This window comes from Cydia strobilella, chromosome 2 (assembly GCF_947568885.1).
Source record: "Cydia strobilella chromosome 2, ilCydStro3.1, whole genome shotgun sequence".
Lineage (NCBI taxonomy): Eukaryota > Metazoa > Arthropoda > Insecta > Lepidoptera > Tortricidae > Cydia > Cydia strobilella.
In genome coordinates this window covers 6,199,772-6,221,883 of record NC_086042.1, presented here as the reverse complement: position 1 = coordinate 6,221,883, position 22,112 = coordinate 6,199,772, and the positions used below count along the sequence as shown (strand labels likewise).

The following is a 22,112-nucleotide window of genomic DNA, read 5'->3' as shown; positions in this document are numbered from 1 at the left end:
CAAAAGTAAATTAGTATTTTATTTGTACGTCTGACATTATATGACTTGACATTGACAAGCCATCAACGAACGCTGTCGCGACTGCACGCCGCAACAGCCGCAGTCGTGCTGCTACAGTAGTGCGGCACCGCGTAACGTCGCAACTGCAGTGCAGCGGTAGTTACAAATGGACAGTCACCTTTAAACACCAATTGGACGTCACACAGTCGTGGCAAGCGTCACAAGCCTAATACAACAGTCCTATTTCCTTTTGTTTCTTAGGTATATTTCTATTCGATTCGATCACAGAGTACATTAAACTTTTTAATACAATTATTTAAGTATCCATATTAACTTCACTTGTAACTTTGTAACAATGTAATAAAATCTTGGAAGTCGATTTTAACCTTCTTCTAATAGTCGTATTGTTTTGAAATTTTACAAATAAATACAGCTCATACAGATTACGACACATCATCTTCCTCGCGTTATCCCGGCATTTTGCCACGGCTCATGGGAGCCTCAGGTCCGCTTGACAACTAATCCTAAGAATTGGCGTAGGCACTAGTTTTTACGAAAGCGATTGCCATCTGACCTTCCAACCCAGAGGGGAAAACTAGGCCTTGTTAGGATTAGTCCGGTTTCCACACGATGTTTTCCTTCACCGAAAAGCGACTCGTATAAATATCAAATGATATTCCGTACATAAGTTCCGAAAAACTCATTGGTACGAGCCGGGGGTTTGAACCCGCGACCTCCGGATTGAAAGTCGCACGCTCTTACCGCTAGGCCACCAGCGCTTCTCGCATACAGATTACGACACAATGAAGGATATTTTTAAAAATGAAATTTTTGCCAGAAACTTATTAAGTACTGAACAAAGACTTCTAAAATTTTGTTAAATCATGTATAAATGTTAGTTACGAAACAAACTTTCCGCATTAATTTCAGGAGTGGTTTCATGGGGTATCGGATGCGGGCGCCCCGGTTACCCTGGAGTGTACACGCGGGTCACCAAGTACCTGTACTGGATCCGACATAATGCGCGTCAAGGATGCTTCTGCTCAGATTAATTATTTATATTTATTTACCATGTATAATTGTTTTGGCGAGTACCCGATATTTTGGTACAGTTGCACATGTCATCTCTACCCACATGACATAGCTCTACTATTTTTCGGATTTGCTTGTTACACACGGTGTCGCTGAAACTATCGTCCACATTCTGATTTACAATACCAACATTACACATGGTAAATACCCGCCTTATGTGTTTAGATTTTTTGAAAAATATTAATAAAATTAATGACAAAAAATACTTCTTTAAATCGGCCCCGAGTGTCTTGAGGTCCTTGCATAAATATGTTAAAAGAAGAACATAGATATGTAAATGGTAACTCGTAAAACGTATCAATGTTTCGGAATGTATGTAGAAAAGAATAGTGTGTAATATTTAAGTACTTGTAACTTATCAGTATGTCAATAAATAAAATAAAGGACCCGCATATAAAATGGAAAGTTTGTTTTGCGTTTGTTTAATGCCTAAATTTACTTCAGTTTAGCACAATTCGAGCTTGAGACTAGTGGGTGTAGTTCATTTTATCTTTCAAAGATTGCCGCTGTAAGAAAATAATTATGTTTATCTTCCCTTTATTATTTGGTGCATATTTTGTTCATCTCGTGGTAAGTATGGCCCTGTAAAACCCACCAATCATGAAACCTCAAACCTCACCTCACCTTTCAAACTCATAACGTTTAGGTTTAAATTTTATTATTAAACGTAAATAGACAGTAATGTTTTGATTTTTCTAGGGGGCTCTTCACATATCAGGTGGATTGTTTGGATATGTTTTTGGATTCCAGAAAATTTGTCTTTGCAGTAAGTCACTTATTTATTTGAATTATTCAGTAGTATTCATTAAGCCCGCCTTTACATAAAAAAATGTTCTCTAACAAAAATACGTTGGGTTGATAACTATGGAATTTTTAAAATATTTCTTAATCGGGATGTATTCCCAGTTGTCCCCGCCTCATGTGTGAGGGGCGGACACAAATAGGAACGATTCATTACCATCCCAATCCCAGGTCCCATTTGGGAACGATTCATCGCAGATGGGCATGAATCGTTCTCATTTGTGCCCGCCCCTCAGACGTGAGACGGGGTCAAATGGGATTACATTGGAATCGTTACTGATGCTATTTAAATCACTGTAATTTTCAGGATGTGGCGTTCCTCACAGGTACCTATCAGAGTATTCTAGAACAGGCCGTCTTCTGGGCGGTGAGGCCACCACCGCCCATCAATTCCCGTGGCTCGCTGCGGTGAATGTCGCCTCCCGAAGTATAGGCGGATCTCTCATATCTGATAGACATGTTGTTACCGCCGCTTCGCCGTTGTATGGGTGAGGATTTATTTGTGGATTTCTTTCTCATTTTGTAACAATAAGGCGATATAATTGGTGATATAAGAATCTCAACAAGATATTTGAGAACTTGGTGTATTGATGATACAAGTAAAAAGAAGACTGCAAGTATTAATGGAAATAAATATTAGTGAAAAATATCATTGGTCCAAAATTGTCGACTGTAACTAGTTTCATTTTTGTAATGCACCAAGCATTACAAAAATGAAACTAGTTACCAGATTTGTTAGATAAAGATTTTAACAAGCAGTCCAGTAGATAGGAAAGTTTGAACCACAGAACCTAAGTATAGCTCGTAATGACTAAAGCTTTAGGTGGAAAATACAACTACCAATAATTTTCAGAAAATCATTCAACGAAGTCAGCGTAACTCTGGGAGCTCACGACCGCTGCGGTAATGGCAGTGACCCGGTTTTGAACACCAGTGTGTCAGATATTATTATACATCCTGGTTTTTCCCCGACGAACCGCGACAACGATATCGCCTTGCTGAAACTAAGGCATGTGGTGCCATTCGGCCGGTTTATTTCACCGATATGCATGCCTCATTATGGTAGGTGATGAAAGAAAGATTGCAGTGTATAACCATTTTAATAACAAAACTTCCGTGAGACATAGACATATTAAATATATTAATAACGGGTCACTTAAAGCACGTGAGTGACCCGTTATTAATATATTTAATATGTATTAACCATAATGAAATCTTTATAATGCCGAAATAAAAAAATATCTTTATTTCGGAATGTTAAAAATTCCATACAATATTGTTATTACCATCGTTATAGCTATGTGTTAGTAAATACATTAAAAACAAAACTTTCAACAATGAAATTACGATCCAAAAATATTTCTTAATGCAAAATATTTTGCATTATGGCATTAAGGAAGTTTGTGTAGATATACTTTTCCAATGAAGGAGAAAGTTTTTCATGGGAAAACTTTTACCTTTAGCCTTTAGTTTTGTATTTTAACCCCTGGCACATGACCCCTTGTTAACTTATTGCTTTACTAATTGTTAATATCAGGAGCGCCGGAATCCGGACAAGTGGCTTGGACGGTGGCATGGACTGGCACGGCTAACAATGAATCTTGTACACCAAGAGTTGCCACTCTTCCTGTCCTTCCTACAAGGTCCTGTTTAAAAGTCTCTGTAGACTCTAATTTAGTGACCCCTGACAAAGGTTGCCTTGGACCTTTGGGTGCACGGAATATTATTTGCGAGGTAAGAAGATTATATTATATTATATTTTGATCACCAGAAACTAAGGAATGTCTCCTTATAGTATTATGATCCTTATGGCTTAACTCTATTCACATCTTATAGGACTGATTGATGTTTTTAACTCTATTCACATTCATATTTAATGAGTGGGAGACGTTTATTTGAGTTAGCTTTTGTAGTAGGTACCTACCTAACCCTAAACTTATTAATCTTCTTAAGGTTTTTAATCATTGATTCGAATAAGTATGTGTGATAAGTTTACACAAAAAAAGTAAGTTTTTTGAATTTTCACGTTAAAAGGTAACGTAGTTTACCCACAAATTAGATATGTTATCATTGTTAAATAACCGTTTATTTATTTTTTATATTTTGGCGCACTTCAGTAAGGTATGCCGTTGTTGCTGTTGTTTTGGAGAACATAACAAAAAGAAACATTGAGACAGAAAACAAGAGCCGTTGTGGAAAGGTCTTTAGAACAATAATAAAATATAAAAGTTTTTTGGCAAAAATATAATTTTTTGCCCAAGCTTTTATCGCTGACTGTACTTTTTTCCACTGGCAACTAATACTCGTCGAGACAGTTCTAAAAACCCCAAACACAGTTACGTTTCGTTGTTTTATCACAGAGTTCCTATGGCCACCTCCTGTCTCCATCATCAGATCAGCTCGCGCATGTATGCGAATTTTCAGCTTCATGGGAACTCGGGAAGTGGGTCAAATTTAACTTGCAAGATTTAACTAACACATAGGTACATTGCAAGTTAATAAAAAGCTTGTAAAACACATTTGTTCAAAGTTCCAATGTTACAGTTTTTAATTAGTCCTCCATCAATCCTTGAACCAGCTTTCGATTTTAAGGCAGATGTTGGGGCCCCTATCATGCAGAAACATCCCGGCTTCTCATTCAGATTGGCGGGTGTCGTGTCGTCGGCATCGTGTGACCGCGTCACCAGTCCGCTCTACACGAGGATAATAGACCACGCTGGCTGGATATATCAGCATACCCATAGTGACTGTCAATGTCTTTAAATCATAAATTATTTATTTGCATGAATAGGGTCAGATTACAGTTGTTACATGTTATATACATAGAGTTTCTCCTAATTCAACCGTCCACAAACAGCATGCAAATATTAAAATGTATTTCTTAAACTACACAAGTACCTATCTATTACATTATATACATTATGTACTTTAGTATTGTGCATGCTTAAAAAAATGTAAACTGCAAGCATTTTCTGGTGTATGTACAGGTACCTATAATATGTATATCATATGTGTAGTTTTAATTTAATTTGGCTAGTTTGTTAATATAAAAAAAATATATAATCAGGGTTTACTACACTGTGTGCAAGTTTTACTTATGTAACGAATTACCTAGTTTGCATTTTGAATATTATAAATAAGACCACAAGTTCTTTTAGATTTTTTGTTTATTTTATATATTCATCTACTTACTTACCTACATAGTTATATGCTAATTAATAATGTCTAAAGGGCGGTTGCTATTTTCATGTCAATAATGTCATACGATGTCCAGAATATGGGTGTGCCTTCATTATTTACATGAAATTACCTTTTTTTTTAAATGTTTCTATTATACTTGTTACATCAAATAAAAACCGGGCAAGTGCGAGTCGGAATCGCGCACGAAGGGTTCCGTACCATTACGCAAAAAACGGCAAAAAAATCACGTTTGTTGTATGGGAGCCCTCAAATACTTATTTTATTCTGTTTTTAGTATTCGTTGTTATAATGGCAACAGAAATACATCATCTGTGAAAATTTAAACTGTCTAGCTATCACGGTTAATGAAATACAGCCTGGTGACAGACGGACAGACAGACAGACAGCGGAGTCTTAGTAATAGGGTCCTTACCCTTTGGGTACGGAACCCTAAAAATGTAATCTTTCCCGATAGTTCTTGGTCTTACTACTCATAATCTACCTAACTAAACTAAATTCCTAAAATGTTTTCATTTACATCGAGATCGAAAGACATCTTTTTTTAAGCCCTAGCACTTCTGTTTCTTAGGCTGCCATTTACATTGAACACATCCTTCTCATGGAACAGTGGTAAGCCCTCCTGCTTGAGCGCGCCGCTCGGTGGGTCATATGTGACGTTGTAGAATGGATTCAGGGGGTGGAGAATGCCTGGTGCTGTAACAGCCGCTCTAGCCTCGTCGTTGCCGAGTTCGCTGTGCGTTCCGTCACCGGTGCGAATGATTCGGTTTGCCACCTGAAATTGGCCCATAAATAAATAACACATAATAACTAAATAATTTGAAACTGTAAGGTCTTAAAAAAGGAAATGCTATTAAAGACCATAAGACGTTAGGACTTAAAAAGCACACCACGCACGGGTCCTGAAACATTAGACATGCATAAACGCTAGAGACGTGTATATGCCATTGCTAGGTAATTTAATAATACTTTGTTTAAATTATATATATTCACGAGAGACCAATAAGAAGGGATATTGCGTCTGAGCGATATCTGCAGTTCTAAAAGTATTTATATAACAAAATGAATTTATATAAAATAATTTTGGAGATTGTTCGAATTAGAAATTCGAGTCGAGTTTGAAATAATATACGGATATTGACGAACCATTTCTGGAGATGCTGTTTTCAAGTCGTAAGCTAGTCCGATTTCTTCAAAATATTTAATGATTCTTGCGGATTGGTTGAACTTGGAGGACAATTCAGCGGCTTTGTAGTCCCAGGGGAAGGCATGGTGGTAGTTGTGCCACCCTTCGCCCAAGCTTATGCAGGAGACGAACCAGGACTCTACAGGTTGCAGACCCCTAAAATAATATTAGGTGGTAAAATATTATGTCTACTTGAATAGATAATGATTGACTTAATATATACGAATGTATTGAAATGAAAACCACCAAATGCAAGAATGTTTGTTGAAAGTTGTTTAAATATAAAAAGATAGTAACAGAATATTTGTTTTTAAAATTAGTACCTAATTACATTGCATGTTACAGTTAGTTATTAGACAGTAATGACTTAGAGGAAAAATAACAATATGATGAAACTTACTGGTCATAAGGCCTGGTACCCCAAAGATGCGCAGCACTGTTAACCAGCCAGGTTCCATTAACTTGTATCATATACCGAGCGAAGTAGCACACTAGGAGGGAATCCCCCCAGGACTCTCCAAAATACTGTACTGGGACCCAGGCGGGGATGAAGACAGCGAGCAAGAAGTACAGTAGGTAGTAATATCTGAAATATCACCGGGGAAGTTAGCTTAAAATTATATAATATTAAATAATTAACAAACAACTTTGCGTCAGTGATAGGGTGTGCTCCTGGTAATAATAATCGATACAAACAGCACCAGGAATCCGGTTTTTGAATAACAAATTCAAAACCGGTAATGTTCCTCCTGGTTAGGTTCCACCCAGAAATGTTGGCCATTGAAACAAGAGACTTAAGGGGTCTATGAGGATTTCATCCGATCGCTCTAGTTATTGTAGAAACAGATTTACTGTTGGCTGTTGAAAGCAAAAATATACTCTATGTTTAGGATAATTTGACCATCGTTAGCCTAATACAGATTAAGGACTTACTTCTTCTGGTACATGACCATCCAATCAGCTTCAAGATCGCTCATGTCGATCTTTCTACCGAGTTCAATGACGTAGGGATGTTTCTTGCTCATGAGCCAGCCGATGTGGCAGAAGAAGAAGCCGCGCTTGGAGTTGTGAGGATCGGCGTCCGTGTCCGAGTACCGATGGTGGAGGCGATGGTCACGCACCCAAATGAACATCGAATTCTAAAAAAAATATGTTAGCTTACGTTCTTCTTAATGATCGTTTAATTTTTACTCATTCGTATATTAAGTTCTAAAAATTGCGCTCGCTTTTATACCCCGAAAATAAGAATAATCAGAAGGCAATGAATATACTCCGAGCTATTAATCTCTTAACTAAATGATAAGCTCTTTTAAGTTTCCAAACATTTTGAGGCTACCGTATTTGTCTTGAGCGGTATTAAAGAGATTACTTACTTGTCCGGCTGTAGTTTGGGCCAAAATAAGCATAGCTCTAAGGAACGGCGTGGCTTTAAAGGACTTATGTGTGTAAAGTCTATGTGCTCCAATCGTAACTCCTTCGGTGCTGACATACCCAACGAAAAAAGCTAAAAAAATATTAATAAATAACAAATTGTCATTACTAAAATCATATCAATTTAAAATATAGATCGAGAGCCGAAATTTACTGGATTTCTTAAAAAAAGTCCTTCAAGCAGTACCTTTGTGATTTAATTGTTAAATGTAAATCAACTCAAACTAAATAACATTGATGCAGCTGTGAAACATTAATGTTTGACATACTTACTCCATAAAAAAGTTGGCAAGCTTACACCGCCAGTAAACATAATGATAATACCCCACACAGCAAAAATGTGTAGTATCAGGAATCCAATTGCATTCTTCCAAACTATTTCATGCTTGTAAGAATAATCTGTTCCGATAGTTTTAGAAAATTGGAGAGTTTTCTTGTCACTGCCATTAGTCATTTTGTCACGAGTGGAGTCGCACATTTCTTCAAGTCTTGAAAATATATCCGTTTCAGCATTTGGCGCAGATATTAAATTATCTGAAGCAGTCATGTCCAATATTTGTTTTCTATGTTAAAGATTGTCCAAAATTTAATCGATAATATTAACGATGCGTGTAGGATTGTAGAATGCTCTACGGTGATGATTGTAGTGACAATCTCACATCACGCACGATTTTATATATCGATAACAATGGTGCAAGCGCAGTTAAAACTTGAACCACGGTGGCAAGGTTAGCAAGGTAAAACAAAAGACAATTGATTTCGTGAACTTGTTCGTAGTAAATACCTAATTAGATTTACTCAATTAGAGACTACATTTATTGAGAAAATCACCCTACGTTAGCTACGACATACTTCTTCTTTGAATAAGATGTCGTATTTAATACTCGGCATTGTGTGCGCGACGTTATTATGAGTAGGTACCTTATTATTTGTACTCAGTGACCATGATCAAGAAGGGGCCGAAAAACAAACAAAACTACAGATTGTATCCTAATTTCATTACTGAATGAATGAAGTGCTTAAGAGGGGAGTGCATTTTAAACATGGTTGATCTCTAACAGCGCTCTGCTGCTATCGGGGACGGCCGGTAAAAGCTAATCGTAAATTGCGCTCTCGAGGATGGTACTGCTTTTGCATTAGTTGCCTTCCCCATCATTATACCAATATCTTTTTAGGGTTCCGTACCCAAAGGGTAAAAACGGGACCCTAGTACTGCTGCAGACTCCTCCGTCCGTCTGTCTGTCCGTCTGTCTGTCATCAGGCTGTATCTCATCAACCGTGATAGCTAGACAGTTGAAATTTTCACAGATGATGTATTTCTGATGGGAGTCTGCTAGAGTTAAACCAAGTTAAGTTGGCAGCGATTTTGATAGCCCAGACTGTGCATTACACGTCATAATTTCATAGAAGTTTGACGTTTAAAATAACCCTTGCACAGTCTATCAAAATCATTGCCAACTTAGCTTGGTCTCTATCTCGCATAGAAATCACGTAACTGCATGCATCTAAGTAGGTGCTATAACTGTAACTACTGTAAGTCCCTAAAATATTGTTATAGTAGATACTAACATTTTTCACCACACAAGCACGGAAAGGCTCTCTTTGTTCTTCAAATAGGTAGATGAGAATGTGGCATTGTATCTACAAGTGGCAAAGTATTTTGATGCAAATTATGAGTTGCTTCCTTATGTTGGCTCTTTAAATTTGGACGCCTTGTGCCTTTTGTAAAACTAATAACTATACATATTTTTCATCAATGTAAAAATATAAAGTAGGAAACAATTTATAATCACACAAACGAAGGAAGTAAGTTAATCCAAACTCCAAATTACAATGCATGAGTTTACAATAATTACAGTTTTTAATTAAAACTTACCTGCGTTCGCTTTATTGCTATGAATCGTTTGCAGCGATGCCGAACTGGTCTATTTGCCCCTCAAGCAGTAACGTGTCCCAATGTTTTCGTATAAACTGTTTATAATTTGCGTCTCCGTAGAGTTAGTAAGTTACTTATTGCGTTTCTTGATCACAGGTCGGCCGTAGTGATTTTTCACGTCATTGTCGTGACGGAAGCGATTTTCAGTGGAAAAAGAATGAGAAAGCTCACGATGCGTCTAAAGAAAGCAATAATTTATAGAGCAATGCTCAGAAACAAAGTCAAAATGGAAAAATTAGGAAATTTTATAGTCGTGAGATCACGTCTTCCTCCAGATCCCTGTGACGAGACTCGAACTCGCGACTAAGAAACCAGCCCGCCGCTCTATCAACTGAACTATCGAGAGTTATCCGTTGAAAGCGAATATTTTCACCATATCCTTTTATAGATCAACCAATAAGTAAAATTAGATTAATTATTTAACCTTCGTGTTTTTTTCTAGGCTTACGGGCAGAGATATAACTCTTCATGCGGTAAATATGCATGTTACTACAGTAAACTATCTTCACTCTCAAATATTTAGTATAGACGAAAGTGGAGGACCCGAGCCTTTTCATACAAACATAGTCCTCACTTTCCTCTCTGGATATTCATATTATTAAATATATTTTGACACCTTATTTTGTATATCAATCATGATTATTTCCGAATTTTTAATTATTATAAGAGTTAGTCCGAACATTTAAAGATTTGTATGAAATTGGTTTTTCGCTCCTAATTTTTACAATAATCAAAAATCTAAAAAAGTCAAACGTAGAGGCATATAGCTATGGTTAATATACATCAAATTATGTAAAAATATTTACCGCAATGCCAATACCCAGAGAGGAAAATGGGAACTACGTTTGTATGAAGAAACGGCCGTCCTCCTTTCCTCTCAGTCTATCTATTTATTACCTACCTATACAAAAATAATGCGTGATAATTTTGACTCACTGGTCACATAATTGACCAAAAAATTAGGTCTGTACTACTACCCAAGATGTATAGGTTAGGTTTACACTATAATTGGTTCAATATGCATAAAATATAATGTAGGTAGGTACATAAATACTAGAATTATTTGTGTATGTTTAGTATCATAAAAAAAACCGTTTTGAATCTGTGATTATTATTAACAATACTGTGTACTGGCATTGAAAATTACTTTTTTTCTGAAATCGATCTTACGTGTTCCGCCCACACAAAAGGTGTCATCTATTAACATAAAATAAATGATGGTAGAGTAAAGAAACTACATACTAACAATTATAAACCCTGAAAACATTACACGAAAAAGGCATTATCCAAGACGGTCAATACGTTAAAAAAAATATTATCAAGCAAAATATTGTCAGTGGGCGTAACTACATATTATATATATTAAAGGAAAAATGCAAAAAAAAAATCGGCAAAACTCGATCTTGCGATCTTTCGGAGCACCGGTCCGATCGCTGTTAAGTCTCCGGCAAGCTCGGCCGAATTTCACCTTCCCATACAAACGGAGTTCCGTTCTCATTTGAAAACTACGTGTTGGATTGTAATAAAACTTTGAACATACAATGATATGATACCTATACATATATCTAGGTCTAAAATTAATTTATATAGCTCTAGTATATAAAACAATCGAAATAGAGCAAAAACAAGTTTTGTATGAAAAACTTAAATTAGCTGTATTTTTTTACTATGGTATCTAAACCTACATAAACTAATTTCAGACCTAGATATACCTTATCTTATTGTAAGTGCTAAGTTTCAGAGCGACCTAGCTATTTGTTTTAAAATGAGTGCGTAACTACGTTTGTTTGTATGGAGAACCGAGCTTGCTGGGGACTCTTTAAGTACTCTTAACCAACTGAATAAATATCAATATGTTGACAGAATGCGGAATTGCGGGTAGAAATCGTCGAATAGTGGGCGGAACCACAGCCCAGCCTCACGAATATCCCTGGCTGGTGGCGCTTATGCTCGGCTCCAAGCTGCACTGTGGCGGTGCCATCATATCCGATCTGCATATCCTTACCGCTGGCCACTGCATTACGTTTGGGTAACACAGTCTAAGATTGTCGAATACTTAACAGCCCCCGGTAAGCTCGGTTCTCCATACAAACGTAATTACGCTCTCATTTTAAAACGACTAGCTAGAATGCTCTGAAACTTTGTACTTACAATGGGATAAGATATATCTAGGCCGGTAATTAGTTTATGTAGTTAGGTTCCGATACAATTGTTAAAAAATACAGCGAATTTAAGTTTTTCGTACAAAACTTGTTTTTGCTCTATTTCGGTCGTTTTATATACTAGAGCTATATAAACTAATTAGAGACCTAGATATACCTCATTTCATTGTATGTGCATAGTTTAATTACAATCCAACACGTAGTTTTAAAATGGAACGAAACTCCTTTTGCATGGGAAAGTGAAATTCGACCGAGCTTGCAGGGGACTCTTTAATTCCCGTCGCTGATCGCCACATTAATCGATCTCTTTGCGATCCTAGATCTTAGGCCAGGATTAGACTTGTTAGTTTTACTTACGTAAGTAGGGATACAGCTATACTACAGAATGAGGTATGAATATCGTTATCTCATTCTAGCTAATAGCTTTGTCCCTATTTACGTAAGTAAAACTTACAAGTGTAATCCTGGCCTTAATGCTTTTTTTAGGGTTCCGTACCCAAATGGTAAAAACAGGACCCTATTACTAAGACTCCACTGTCCGTCTGTCCGTCTGTCTGTCTGTCACCAGGCTGTATCTCATGAACCGTGATAGCTAGACAGTTGAAATTTTTACAGATGATGTATTTTTGTTGCCGCTATAACAACAAATACTAAAAAGTACTTACCTACGGTGGGCGAGTCCGACTCGTACTTGTACGGTTTTTTGAGTTTGCCACAGTATGATGCAATAGTAAGTATAATTACACGTCAAAGATGTCTATTCGAATGTAGCAGATAATATTGAACGCGAAGTGTGTTTTGGCTCGTTGTTCTAGGTCGAATGGTTATCATTCCATGCTTATATGCTGTACTAATTTTCGATTTTACGAACATTTTGACCATTGCCACTGTCTAAAGTACTAGGACCGTATCTAAATACTACGACCAATGTTAGTTACAATGTTTCTACTGCCGGCAATGGCCGACCGCATAAGTAATTTGGAATGTGATCACAGACAAGACTTAAGGCTATTGATTTAAAGTTACACTGATCATATTTCCAAAAGCTGACCAAATATACTATTAAGTGTTAATGCTATGATGTTTATTTTAATTTCAGTGTTCACTATCGAGATCTTAAAGTGCACGTGGGCATGCACGATCGCTTGGACAACACCTTCGAAATTAGGAGAGTAAGCAATGGCGTCAAACATCCCAGGTTCACCTCAAACGCCGTGCGAGACATTAATGATCTGGCTGTCCTAACCCTTGACAGGAGAATAAAGTTCGACGATAAAGTTCGGCCTATTTGCTTGCCGGATGAAGGTACTAACCAATAATTTATATTTAATGAAACGTTGGAAGCGAATATTGAACGGCTTGCATTTGTACAATAATTCAGGTATCTCGTGGATATCCAAAGAATGCGTTAGGTTTAGCTAGACTCTCAAGAGTTTGGTCAAAACGATTTAAATAAATATTAAATATTTTTTTCTAGACATGCAATTTGACGATCTTCCCCTAACTGTTGCTGGTTGGGGCAAGATAAGACAGGGAGCCTTAACATCTTCGAGACACCTATTGGAAACCAAAGTGAAGATAGTGCCAGAAGAGAAATGTAGAAAGACGCAAATTTATAAAGACAATCTCGTTAGCGACACGATGATGTGCGCATACGCTTATGGAAAAGACGCTTGCCAGGTGAGAAAATAGGCTCTGTAAATTCTACCCAAAAGCGGGTTACGCCCGTTTGAGATTAATTATTTACCTACTCATTTAAATATTGACTTTAATGTAAAGTGCGCAAATGGTACTACTATTCCCATAAATCGATAGATTTCTAAAGTGTTAGCATTCCAAACTAAAACAGGTAATCTAGGTAGACTCGGTATGTATAGTGGGCCATTAGGACATGATCTGAATAAAAACTGCACAACTGATTTTTTTTTAAGTCGGACGATGTTGAACCTTTGCGAAGTGGAGTTGATCTGCGGGTCATATGCTTCGCCATTTTTGGTCATACAAACCTAATAATATTTAGTTATTCCAGATTATTTAGGTTTCCATGATAGCCTTATAGAAATAGGCAAGAATGTGATTTGTCTACATTGTTTCCTAACTAGACTAACTAATTAGACTAACAATTTTTCTTTTTTGTATCAACAGGGGGATAGTGGTGGTCCATTGTTTTCTACTCATTCAAGCACTGATAACAGAAAGTGGTATCATGTTGGTTAGTTTATTTTTTAATCATTATTCGATTTATTCCAGATGATAAACTCTAATTGACCAATTCAAGTAGGCATTCTTGGTCCTAGCCCTCAATGTTAAAGAAGCAACAGTAAACATAAATATGTACGTTGAAAGTGAATAATGCAGCAGTTTTCAAATAAAGAATATCATTGTTTACTAGCATAACCAACAACTCATAAGCCAATTAATGAACCAAATTTACCGACATCGACATTTTATAATTACATAGGTGCTTTGCTTGTCTCATTAAATCGTTATATTGTTTGTACCACCTTAGGGTCACCCCACACTATCGTCTCTCAAGCGTCGTCGGCGGCTAGTCAACTCTATGGCCGCTGCTCGACGCAAGTTGACGCAACTGCGCAGTGACGCCATTTGCCATAGCGCTGACTAGATGCCGACGCTCGAAAGACGCTAGTGTGGGGTGGCTCTTAGTGCAAGTGTGATTTGATCACGTAACGGAGCCAATTAACATTTTCTTTGGTTTTAAAATCAAGCAGCAATTTAGCATACCTACGTTCTAGCAGGGATCGAATTCCACCTCCATTTCGCGGGCCACATTGGAAGGGCCTCACCTAACGTAACCTAACAGACTGGATCCATCTCGAAGGCCACGGTTTTGCCACCTGTATTCATTTAAAATCTGTCTTTTAGGAATCGTGTCATGGGGTATAGATTGTGCAATGCCAGATTACCCAGGTACATTACTTACAGCATTTAACTGTTAGATTCCTACTCTTCTCACCACTTCCTAAATATAGCGCTTTCGATCCTACCTGGAAGCTATAGAAGCCCAATACAAAGGGTATACCAATACCTATGCCCAAGAATTTGCGAGGCTCTTTTCACGCAAACGCCTTTTTTTATGAAATAGGAGGCAAACGAGCAGACGGTTCACCTGATGGTAAGCGATTACCGCCGCCCATGGACACCCGCAACACCAGAGGGGTTGTAAGTGCGTTGCCGACCTTTAAGATGGGAATACGCTCTTTTCTTGAAGGTTTGAAGGTCATATCGGTCCGGAAATACCGCAGGCGATAGTTCATTCCACAGTTTAGCTGTGCGAGGCAGGAAGAAGAAGAAGACGCTTAAAGCAAATCGTATAAGAATGAATAGGTACACAAATAATCAATAACAGCTGGAAACATTACCTTTACCTACATAATATGTATATCTATCAGTACATGTAACTGCAAAAACTTTCACTGGACTCCCCCTAGGCCCTGGGGATAACTACAGTTACCTGATCTGGTTTGATTGATTGATTGAAAAACAAGTAATACTTAAATAATTAAATTATAATTCCACTATTTCTGCAGGTGTCTACACGGTTGTATCGAAGTATATCGATTGGATCCACAAAGAAAGCAAAGACGGGCAATATTGTGTATAAAAGTTTTATAAATATTAAATTTAGAGTGGAGAAAAAGAGGGAAGGTCTATGCCCAGCGGTGGAACACTAATAAGGCTACCTATTACAAAAATCTATGGACTTCAACAAATCAGCAAAGAGAAGAAATACCTAAGATAATTTTATATAATAAATGCCTACGCAATTCTATTTTATTCGTTCGTTCATTAAAATAATTCGTATCGGTACCTATAGGCACCTCTACCTACCTACAACGCAAAATGAATTTAATTGACGCAAAGATATGTGTCCGTTTCTTGTTTTGTAATAACGCGCGAAATTCGATGATAAGGAAATATGTTTTCCACTAAGTCATATTTTTATTATCGTCAACAAACGGAATTCAATTTTCGATTCGGCCAGTCGCACGTTTTGCAACAGGGCATGTCTTCGAAGAGTATATAGAACGTGTTTGTTAATTTGTTTATAAAAAACTGATAGCGTAATAGTGTAGTGTAGAACTGAATTGGTCATACTTATTCTAATTTATGACTTGTGGCATGGTGAATTTGAAAGGACCATTAATATCGCGTGCATAATTCTTCGTGGTGCGTAAATAAGTGCGACAGACCAGTCGAAGTGGTGTTGGTTCTCGTGTTAACCGTGCGGCCGTGTGGTGAGACGGATACGTCATGTTTCAAACAATTTTTAGTGTAATAGTGCTCTTAGGGTATATTAAGGTTGGCAAAAATATTTCTTGTTTGTTTACTTACATAAACTAGAACTTTCCGAATGCAACTTCCCGTAAGATTTTATTTAATTATTTTAGGTCGTGCCATCATATGGACTCCAGTGCGGTGAGACGTAACTATTAATTTAATAATATTCCTATTTACCTATTTTTAATAATAAAGATCTCCGTTTTGGACTCTTCTGACCCTCATCAGAGAAGAAATGATGAAAAACAAACACTAAAATATAAAAATAATACATAATATACAATAATTATATAACCGTAAATGGTATTTAATTAAATATATATAAAACCTTCTAACTCGATCACATTTCGTAGTTCAACAGTTTTATTAAATTTTCCATATTATGTTAGATACATTTTACACCTATATTAAAAATAGAGGTTGATTTGGTTTTACATAAACCGTTAGGTACTTCATGCGCAAGGGGAACAAAATTGACCTATGTGGGTTGCATTCGATCGTAGCGCGTGCTGTAATCGGCGTCCTCCTTAATAGAGAACCATGGACTGTTTCAGAATGTGGCGTACCTTCGGACACAATAGTGTCCCAGCGAATAGTGGGTGGGAGACGGGCAGAGCCTTACTCATTTCCATGGACGGTGGCGATCATCAAAAGTGATCGAATGCACTGCGGGGGCGCTATCATTACAGACAGACACGTGCTAAGTGCGGGGCACTGCTTCAAATGGTAAGTGTATCTTTGGATAGTTTTCAATTTGTTGACTATGCGAATAGTGGGAGTAGAGCAGGTAGTTTATATGATCCTCGTTTCGTGCGTTTATGAAGAATAATCGAATGCACTGCGTGTATTATGCATAATATTAGACATAGACAGTTCAAGTGCTTTCCAGCACAAAATAGGTAGCGTCTATGCGAATAGTGGACGAAAGAAATACCAAATGCGCAGCAGAGGCGCCGTCAGTATTATCCGACATTAGACGTTATAAGTGATACACCAAAAATTCGGATAATTAAAGTTCAAGCGTTGGGCTGTGTCTACCACAGTTATGGCGGGATTCCAGTGCACAAGCATTTTTGCACTGAATATGCTTGTGCCGCACACTGGTGGAATCCCGCCTTTACTAATAAGATAAGCCTCCCACAGCCCTTCTTTCTCATTTGATTAGCTCATGGTTCATGATTAGTTTGTAAAAATAAGACATTCCGCTGACGACTGCATGCACCATTACTCAACAGTTATTAAAACTATTATCTTATCTTATCTTATAATTTCGAGGACCCTTACGGATACACTTCGACCCATAGGGATCTTTTGTGCAGTTACCCCCTAGGAAAGATCCGTCCGCTACTCAAGAGCTTTCTCCACCATCTCCATATGCTGGATGATGGACCTTATGGGTAGCTTTTTGAATTCCTTTGGTACCAGGTAGCCTGTTCCAAAGTCCCTCATTCTTTGTCTGGCGAGGGCGTGACATTCACACATAAGGTGTTCTATTGTCTCTTCCTCTTCGCCACACATACGACAATCGGTGTTGTCAGCGTGCCTCATCTTGTCCAGGATTCCCTTGACCCCGTAATGGCCAGTAAACACCCCCGTTATTATTTGGAGTTGCCGTTTGCTAAGTTTCCAAAGCTTTTTGCTCCAACCAGAGTCTACCCCTTGTATAAAGAGCTTTACTAAAAATATTACTAAAAGCGTTAAAGCGCGTGACGTGACGTATGAAACGTTCTAATCGCAGCAGTAATTTGGCAAAAAACGTCATACACTGTTGTGACAACATTGCTGCGGCCATGACGTGGGCGCTGTCAAAGCCGCATTACTGCTGCGATTAGAACTGCCAATCTATCTCATTCTCAGTAAAGTAGCAGCAGTAAAGTAGCTGCAATTGCCATCCGAATGTCACCTTGACAGTGACATCGCCGGTGTCAAGCCGCAGCAGTAATCGTTACTTTTACAAATGTGACTTTTATAATATAGTAGTACTGCCGAAATATATAACAATAATGTTATAATTTTTCAGTTGTAATGTAACCTTCGAAAAGGTTTTAACTGCCCACGACCCCGAATTATGAGCACCTTTCATAGTCACTAGTTCACGAGCCAAACCATTTCGTATAAATAAAATGTTTGCGAATCACAAATCAATGAATCAACGCTATACTATGTGTGAAAGCGATAACGGAGTAATGACAGGCTTTGAAATACATACCTGTAACTTTACGTTGCATAAGATAAGTACTGTACCTACCTACACTCAACTGTATGGGAGGCGTAGCTACCTATACATATTTAAAAAATACCAATCTCAGTGAATCCCTCTTGGATAAATATGATAGCTACAAGGTATCGCGGCCGCGACTGATGGTTTTAACTAAACTAAAAATATACAATATTTCATTAAGGGACGACCACAAAGACATGCACGTCCTCATCGGCTTGGACAACTTAGACGACTTAAAACAAGTGGAGAAGAGGAACATTTCCCGAGTGAGCATCCACGAGAACTTCACTTCGACTGCAGTGAGGGACGAAAACGACATCGCGATCGCTACGCTAACCTCACCCGTGACGTTTGGACCTACTATCATTCCTATATGCTTGCCTGAACCTGGTAAGAAGCAGTCGACATTATGAGCCTATAGTATTTACATATAAAGGTATCATGGGAAAGGTTGTTCAAAAACTACTTTACGAGCCATATACGAAGAGACCTCGATTACCTAACCTATTCTAGTCGTACCACGTGACCAACTCAACGACAGGCTTCCTATTCGAGCTATCGCTGTAGACAGACAGACAGACGGACAGTGGTGTCTTAGTGATAGGGTCCCTTTTTTACCCTTTGTTTCCACTTCGCACTTTTTAGATATTTTTTAAGCGGTTGAATTTACTACAAAACTGTTCTCCATTAAAATGTTTATGTTATGTAGTCAGTTGTTTTTGAATTCTGTTGCACAGATTTAAGTATACTTACACATTTACAGGACAAGAGTTCAGCCACCGAGTGGGCACCATAGTGGGTTGGGGGCGGATAGCACCAGAGGCCTCGGCATCCAAAGTCCTCCTGAAGGCCACCCTCAAGATTCTGAATGACGAGGAGTGCATTCATTCCAAGCTGTCGCAACATCTGAAGCCGACTATGATGTGCGCTTTCTCAAAGGGAAAGGATGGCTGTCAGGTATATGACCAAACTGATTGAATTGAAATAAATTAAATAGCTGACAACGAATGTACTCTTCTCATTAACGCTATTCGGAAGCAAGCACTATTTGGAATTTTGACAATCAAATTGCGGAAAATCATTCAGTCTCATGATCTCATCGTTACAAATGTAACATGTTAATTAACCCTTGGTTTACTTAATAAAGTATACAATTAGAGCAACGGTTTCTAAATATCCCTACCCCGTGTTACATAATTTTAAAGCCCAAAGGTCTGAATCTTATTGTGCCTTTTACTTACATTTCAGGGAGACAGCGGCGGGCCATTTCTAGTATTTGAAACATCTGGAAAATACGTACAAGCAGGCAAGTAAAAAATGAAAAAAAAAAAAACATTTTTTCCATGATGTCTTATTAGCCTACAGAATTAAACGAAAAATTAAATAACCATATAGATACCTACAGGGTGCCGCTTTCAGTAACGAATTAAAGGATGGCCAATAATAGAGGACCTTAAGAAGAAAATAATTCGGCCCCCATGCATGCTCAGCGAAAATTTATAGTTTTAAAGAAATTATCGAAATGTACCAGGGGTGACTGAAAAGTTCGCGGCCTAAGTATGAAAAAAACACAAAGGATTTTTAAATATTTATTATTAATTACTCTATGTAGTCTTCGCCGATGTGAATGCACCAGTTACATCTGAGTTCTAAGGCCATTACACCATTTTTGAAGATGTTTCCCTGCAAGCCTTCAAAATACATGGCCAAACCTTCCACAGGTCCAGGCTGAGGATCTCTGCGTCATGTGAAAATTTATTTCCACTCATATGTTATTTTTAATAGTAGGGAACATGTGGAAATCCGATGGTGCTAAATCGGGTGAATGGGGTGGGTAGTGCAATAAGTATTTAAAAACCACAGTTGTGAATATCCGCCATAGATTTTTGTGAAGTCTGAATGCATAATCCTAGTGAAAGAGAACTTCCTTTGTCAATAGTCCAGGGCTTTATACCTTCAATCTTCGCGTAAACGGCGCAAGAGTTTGCAATAATAGTTATTATAAGTTTATAATGACGTCCTTTTCAGGATAGTCAACCACTATTACTGCTTTTGCATCCCAAAAAAACTGACGTCCGATGTTATTAGCCGACAAAATCGCGGTTACAAATCTTGCCAAAAAGTATTGAGGATCTGCTTCATACAGGTTATGAAGATATTTAGTTACAGCAAGTTCTTCAAATTTCCCCATTATCAAGAATCTGAGACACGTAACTTTAGATCGGCCGTAATTTTTTTTAAATTAATGACGCCAACTGAAAATTCGCAGGCATGAGACGAATGTTTAAAAAAGTTTTTATTAGCCAGGCCGCGAAATTTCAATCAGCACTCGTAGCTGTATAGGTACATTGATAACTATCAGAACAGTTTTCGGTTAAATCGTACATCGTACACCTACCCACTAATTGACCGAGCGAGTGCGAATCGCGAGCGAAGCGTCATGGTTTTAGCTTGGGTAATAAATATTTCGTTTGTCATGCAGTATATCATAGGCTTCGTTTAATCCATCATACTGGACGCGACATCCTGTATATTGAATAAACATCTACGCCTGATAGAAAAATAGTAGCAAAGCAAAGCAATATATTATCCTCAAAGCTAATTAACCGGAGGTATTTTGACCTTTTTCAGGCGTTGTATCTTGGGGAATTGGCTGTGCTGATCCACGATACCCAGGTAATTAAACTATGGACTGAACTGCAAAACATTATTTAAGTTAACTATATGTTTTAAAATTTCATTTCAATTTAACATAATTTTGTTTTAGGAGTGTACACGAAGGTTAGCAACTATATCGACTGGATACAGAAAAACTCTGAAGATGGAAAAACGTGCAAATAAATAATTATAAATAATACCTAGTATACAATTTTAATGATGTTTTATTGCTTATTAGTGACACTATCATAAGTATCTATATCCTGGAAAGCCCATGCACTTTCTCAGTAGAAAAAGGCGTGTTATTCAAATTTTCTATAAGGCGTGTTCTACATGTATAGAATCTGTGCGGAAGAAAACAGAAGAGTCGTGAAATGTATGGGGCCCAATACATTCCACGACTTCTTTCCGAACAGCCTACTTACGTATTTTGTGGTAGGTACTAATATTTATTCTTGACTGTGGTACTGGTACCTATGTATACAGCATCTCTGTACCTTAATGACTGCCCGGATCGAGCAGATGTGAGCCGATACCTACTTACCACTACTTCCATGGGAATCATGTTAATGTGTGTCAGAGGCAAACTCTTATTTCCTCGAACGCTTTCCTGGTTTTATATTACCTAAGTATAGGTACTTAATAACTAATTTAACGCTTTCAAGTTGAACCATAGAGCAACTTATACTAGAGCGGTACTGTCATAGTAAATTTTGTAACCCCAGTAAATTCACTGCCATCTGTCGAAACACTTTAAAACTAAAAATTAAGATTTATAAAAATACGATAAAATGTATTGAAATATAGATAAATGATTTTTTAAATGCATTAATTATTTTTATGATTTTGACCCATGTTCCCTCACTGATATGCGTTAAAATTGTTAAATAACAAACGAAACAGTCAACGCCATCTATACGACAGTGGGCCAAAACTAGTGGCGCCCTCTGAACGAGAATCAAATTTTCTTGATTTTTGAGGCACGTTTTTTCCTTAGACTGTAAACATCTAGTACGGAGTTATATCTATCTTTGGTTGAACTTAAGGTGACATCTCGTTTGGAAAAGCCAAAGCAATCATTCTATAAATAAATAAGTAGGTAATACTTAGGTATAGTTTGGCAAG

General features: G+C 37.6%; 2 protein-coding genes across 2 annotated transcripts in view; one reads left to right on the top strand and one right to left on the bottom strand.

The window, feature by feature from the left end:
- LOC134749369 (transmembrane protease serine 9-like) overlaps positions 1 to 21,204 on the top strand; it is a 29,880-nt gene extending 8,676 nt beyond the window's left edge. The window contains exons 7-23 of the mRNA XM_063684291.1: positions 931 to 1,046; positions 2,201 to 2,301; positions 7,239 to 7,389; positions 10,087 to 10,117; positions 11,508 to 11,673; positions 12,906 to 13,111; positions 13,284 to 13,486; positions 13,952 to 14,018; positions 14,693 to 14,737; positions 15,358 to 15,425; positions 16,199 to 16,253; positions 16,663 to 16,834; positions 18,511 to 18,719; positions 19,093 to 19,286; positions 19,578 to 19,635; positions 20,961 to 21,005; positions 21,097 to 21,204. Coding sequence (XP_063540361.1) covers positions 931 to 1,046; positions 2,201 to 2,301; positions 7,239 to 7,389; positions 10,087 to 10,117; positions 11,508 to 11,673; positions 12,906 to 13,111; positions 13,284 to 13,486; positions 13,952 to 14,018; positions 14,693 to 14,737; positions 15,358 to 15,425; positions 16,199 to 16,253; positions 16,663 to 16,834; positions 18,511 to 18,719; positions 19,093 to 19,286; positions 19,578 to 19,635; positions 20,961 to 21,005; positions 21,097 to 21,170 — 1,961 coding nt within the window. The 3' untranslated portion in view covers positions 21,171 to 21,204. The remainder of the gene's footprint in view (positions 1 to 930; positions 1,047 to 2,200; positions 2,302 to 7,238; positions 7,390 to 10,086; positions 10,118 to 11,507; positions 11,674 to 12,905; positions 13,112 to 13,283; positions 13,487 to 13,951; positions 14,019 to 14,692; positions 14,738 to 15,357; positions 15,426 to 16,198; positions 16,254 to 16,662; positions 16,835 to 18,510; positions 18,720 to 19,092; positions 19,287 to 19,577; positions 19,636 to 20,960; positions 21,006 to 21,096) is intronic.
- Positions 5,551 to 8,340, bottom strand: LOC134751069 (acyl-CoA Delta-9 desaturase-like). The gene is made up of 6 exons (XM_063686415.1): positions 7,982 to 8,340; positions 7,651 to 7,781; positions 7,211 to 7,416; positions 6,678 to 6,863; positions 6,238 to 6,433; positions 5,551 to 5,866 (listed from the first exon to the last, which is right to left on the bottom strand). The coding sequence occupies exons 1-6, from the start codon at positions 8,253 to 8,255 to the stop codon at positions 5,636 to 5,638; spliced, it is 1,224 nt and encodes a 407-aa protein (XP_063542485.1). The 5' UTR covers positions 8,256 to 8,340; the 3' UTR covers positions 5,551 to 5,635.
- Positions 21,205 to 22,112: the final 908 nt, after the last annotated feature.

Coding starts and splice junctions, on each gene's coding strand:
- LOC134751069 (XM_063686415.1), bottom strand. CDS start 8,255: ATGACTGCTTCAGATAATTTAATATCTGCGCCAAATGCTGAAACGGAT. Junction 7,782..7,981: donor CTTGCCAACTTTTTTATGGA/GTAAGTATGTCA, acceptor ATATTTTTTTAG/CTTTTTTCGTTGGGTATGTC. Junction 7,417..7,650: donor CCCAAACTACAGCCGGACAA/GTAAGTAATCTC, acceptor TATTTTTTTTAG/AATTCGATGTTCATTTGGGT.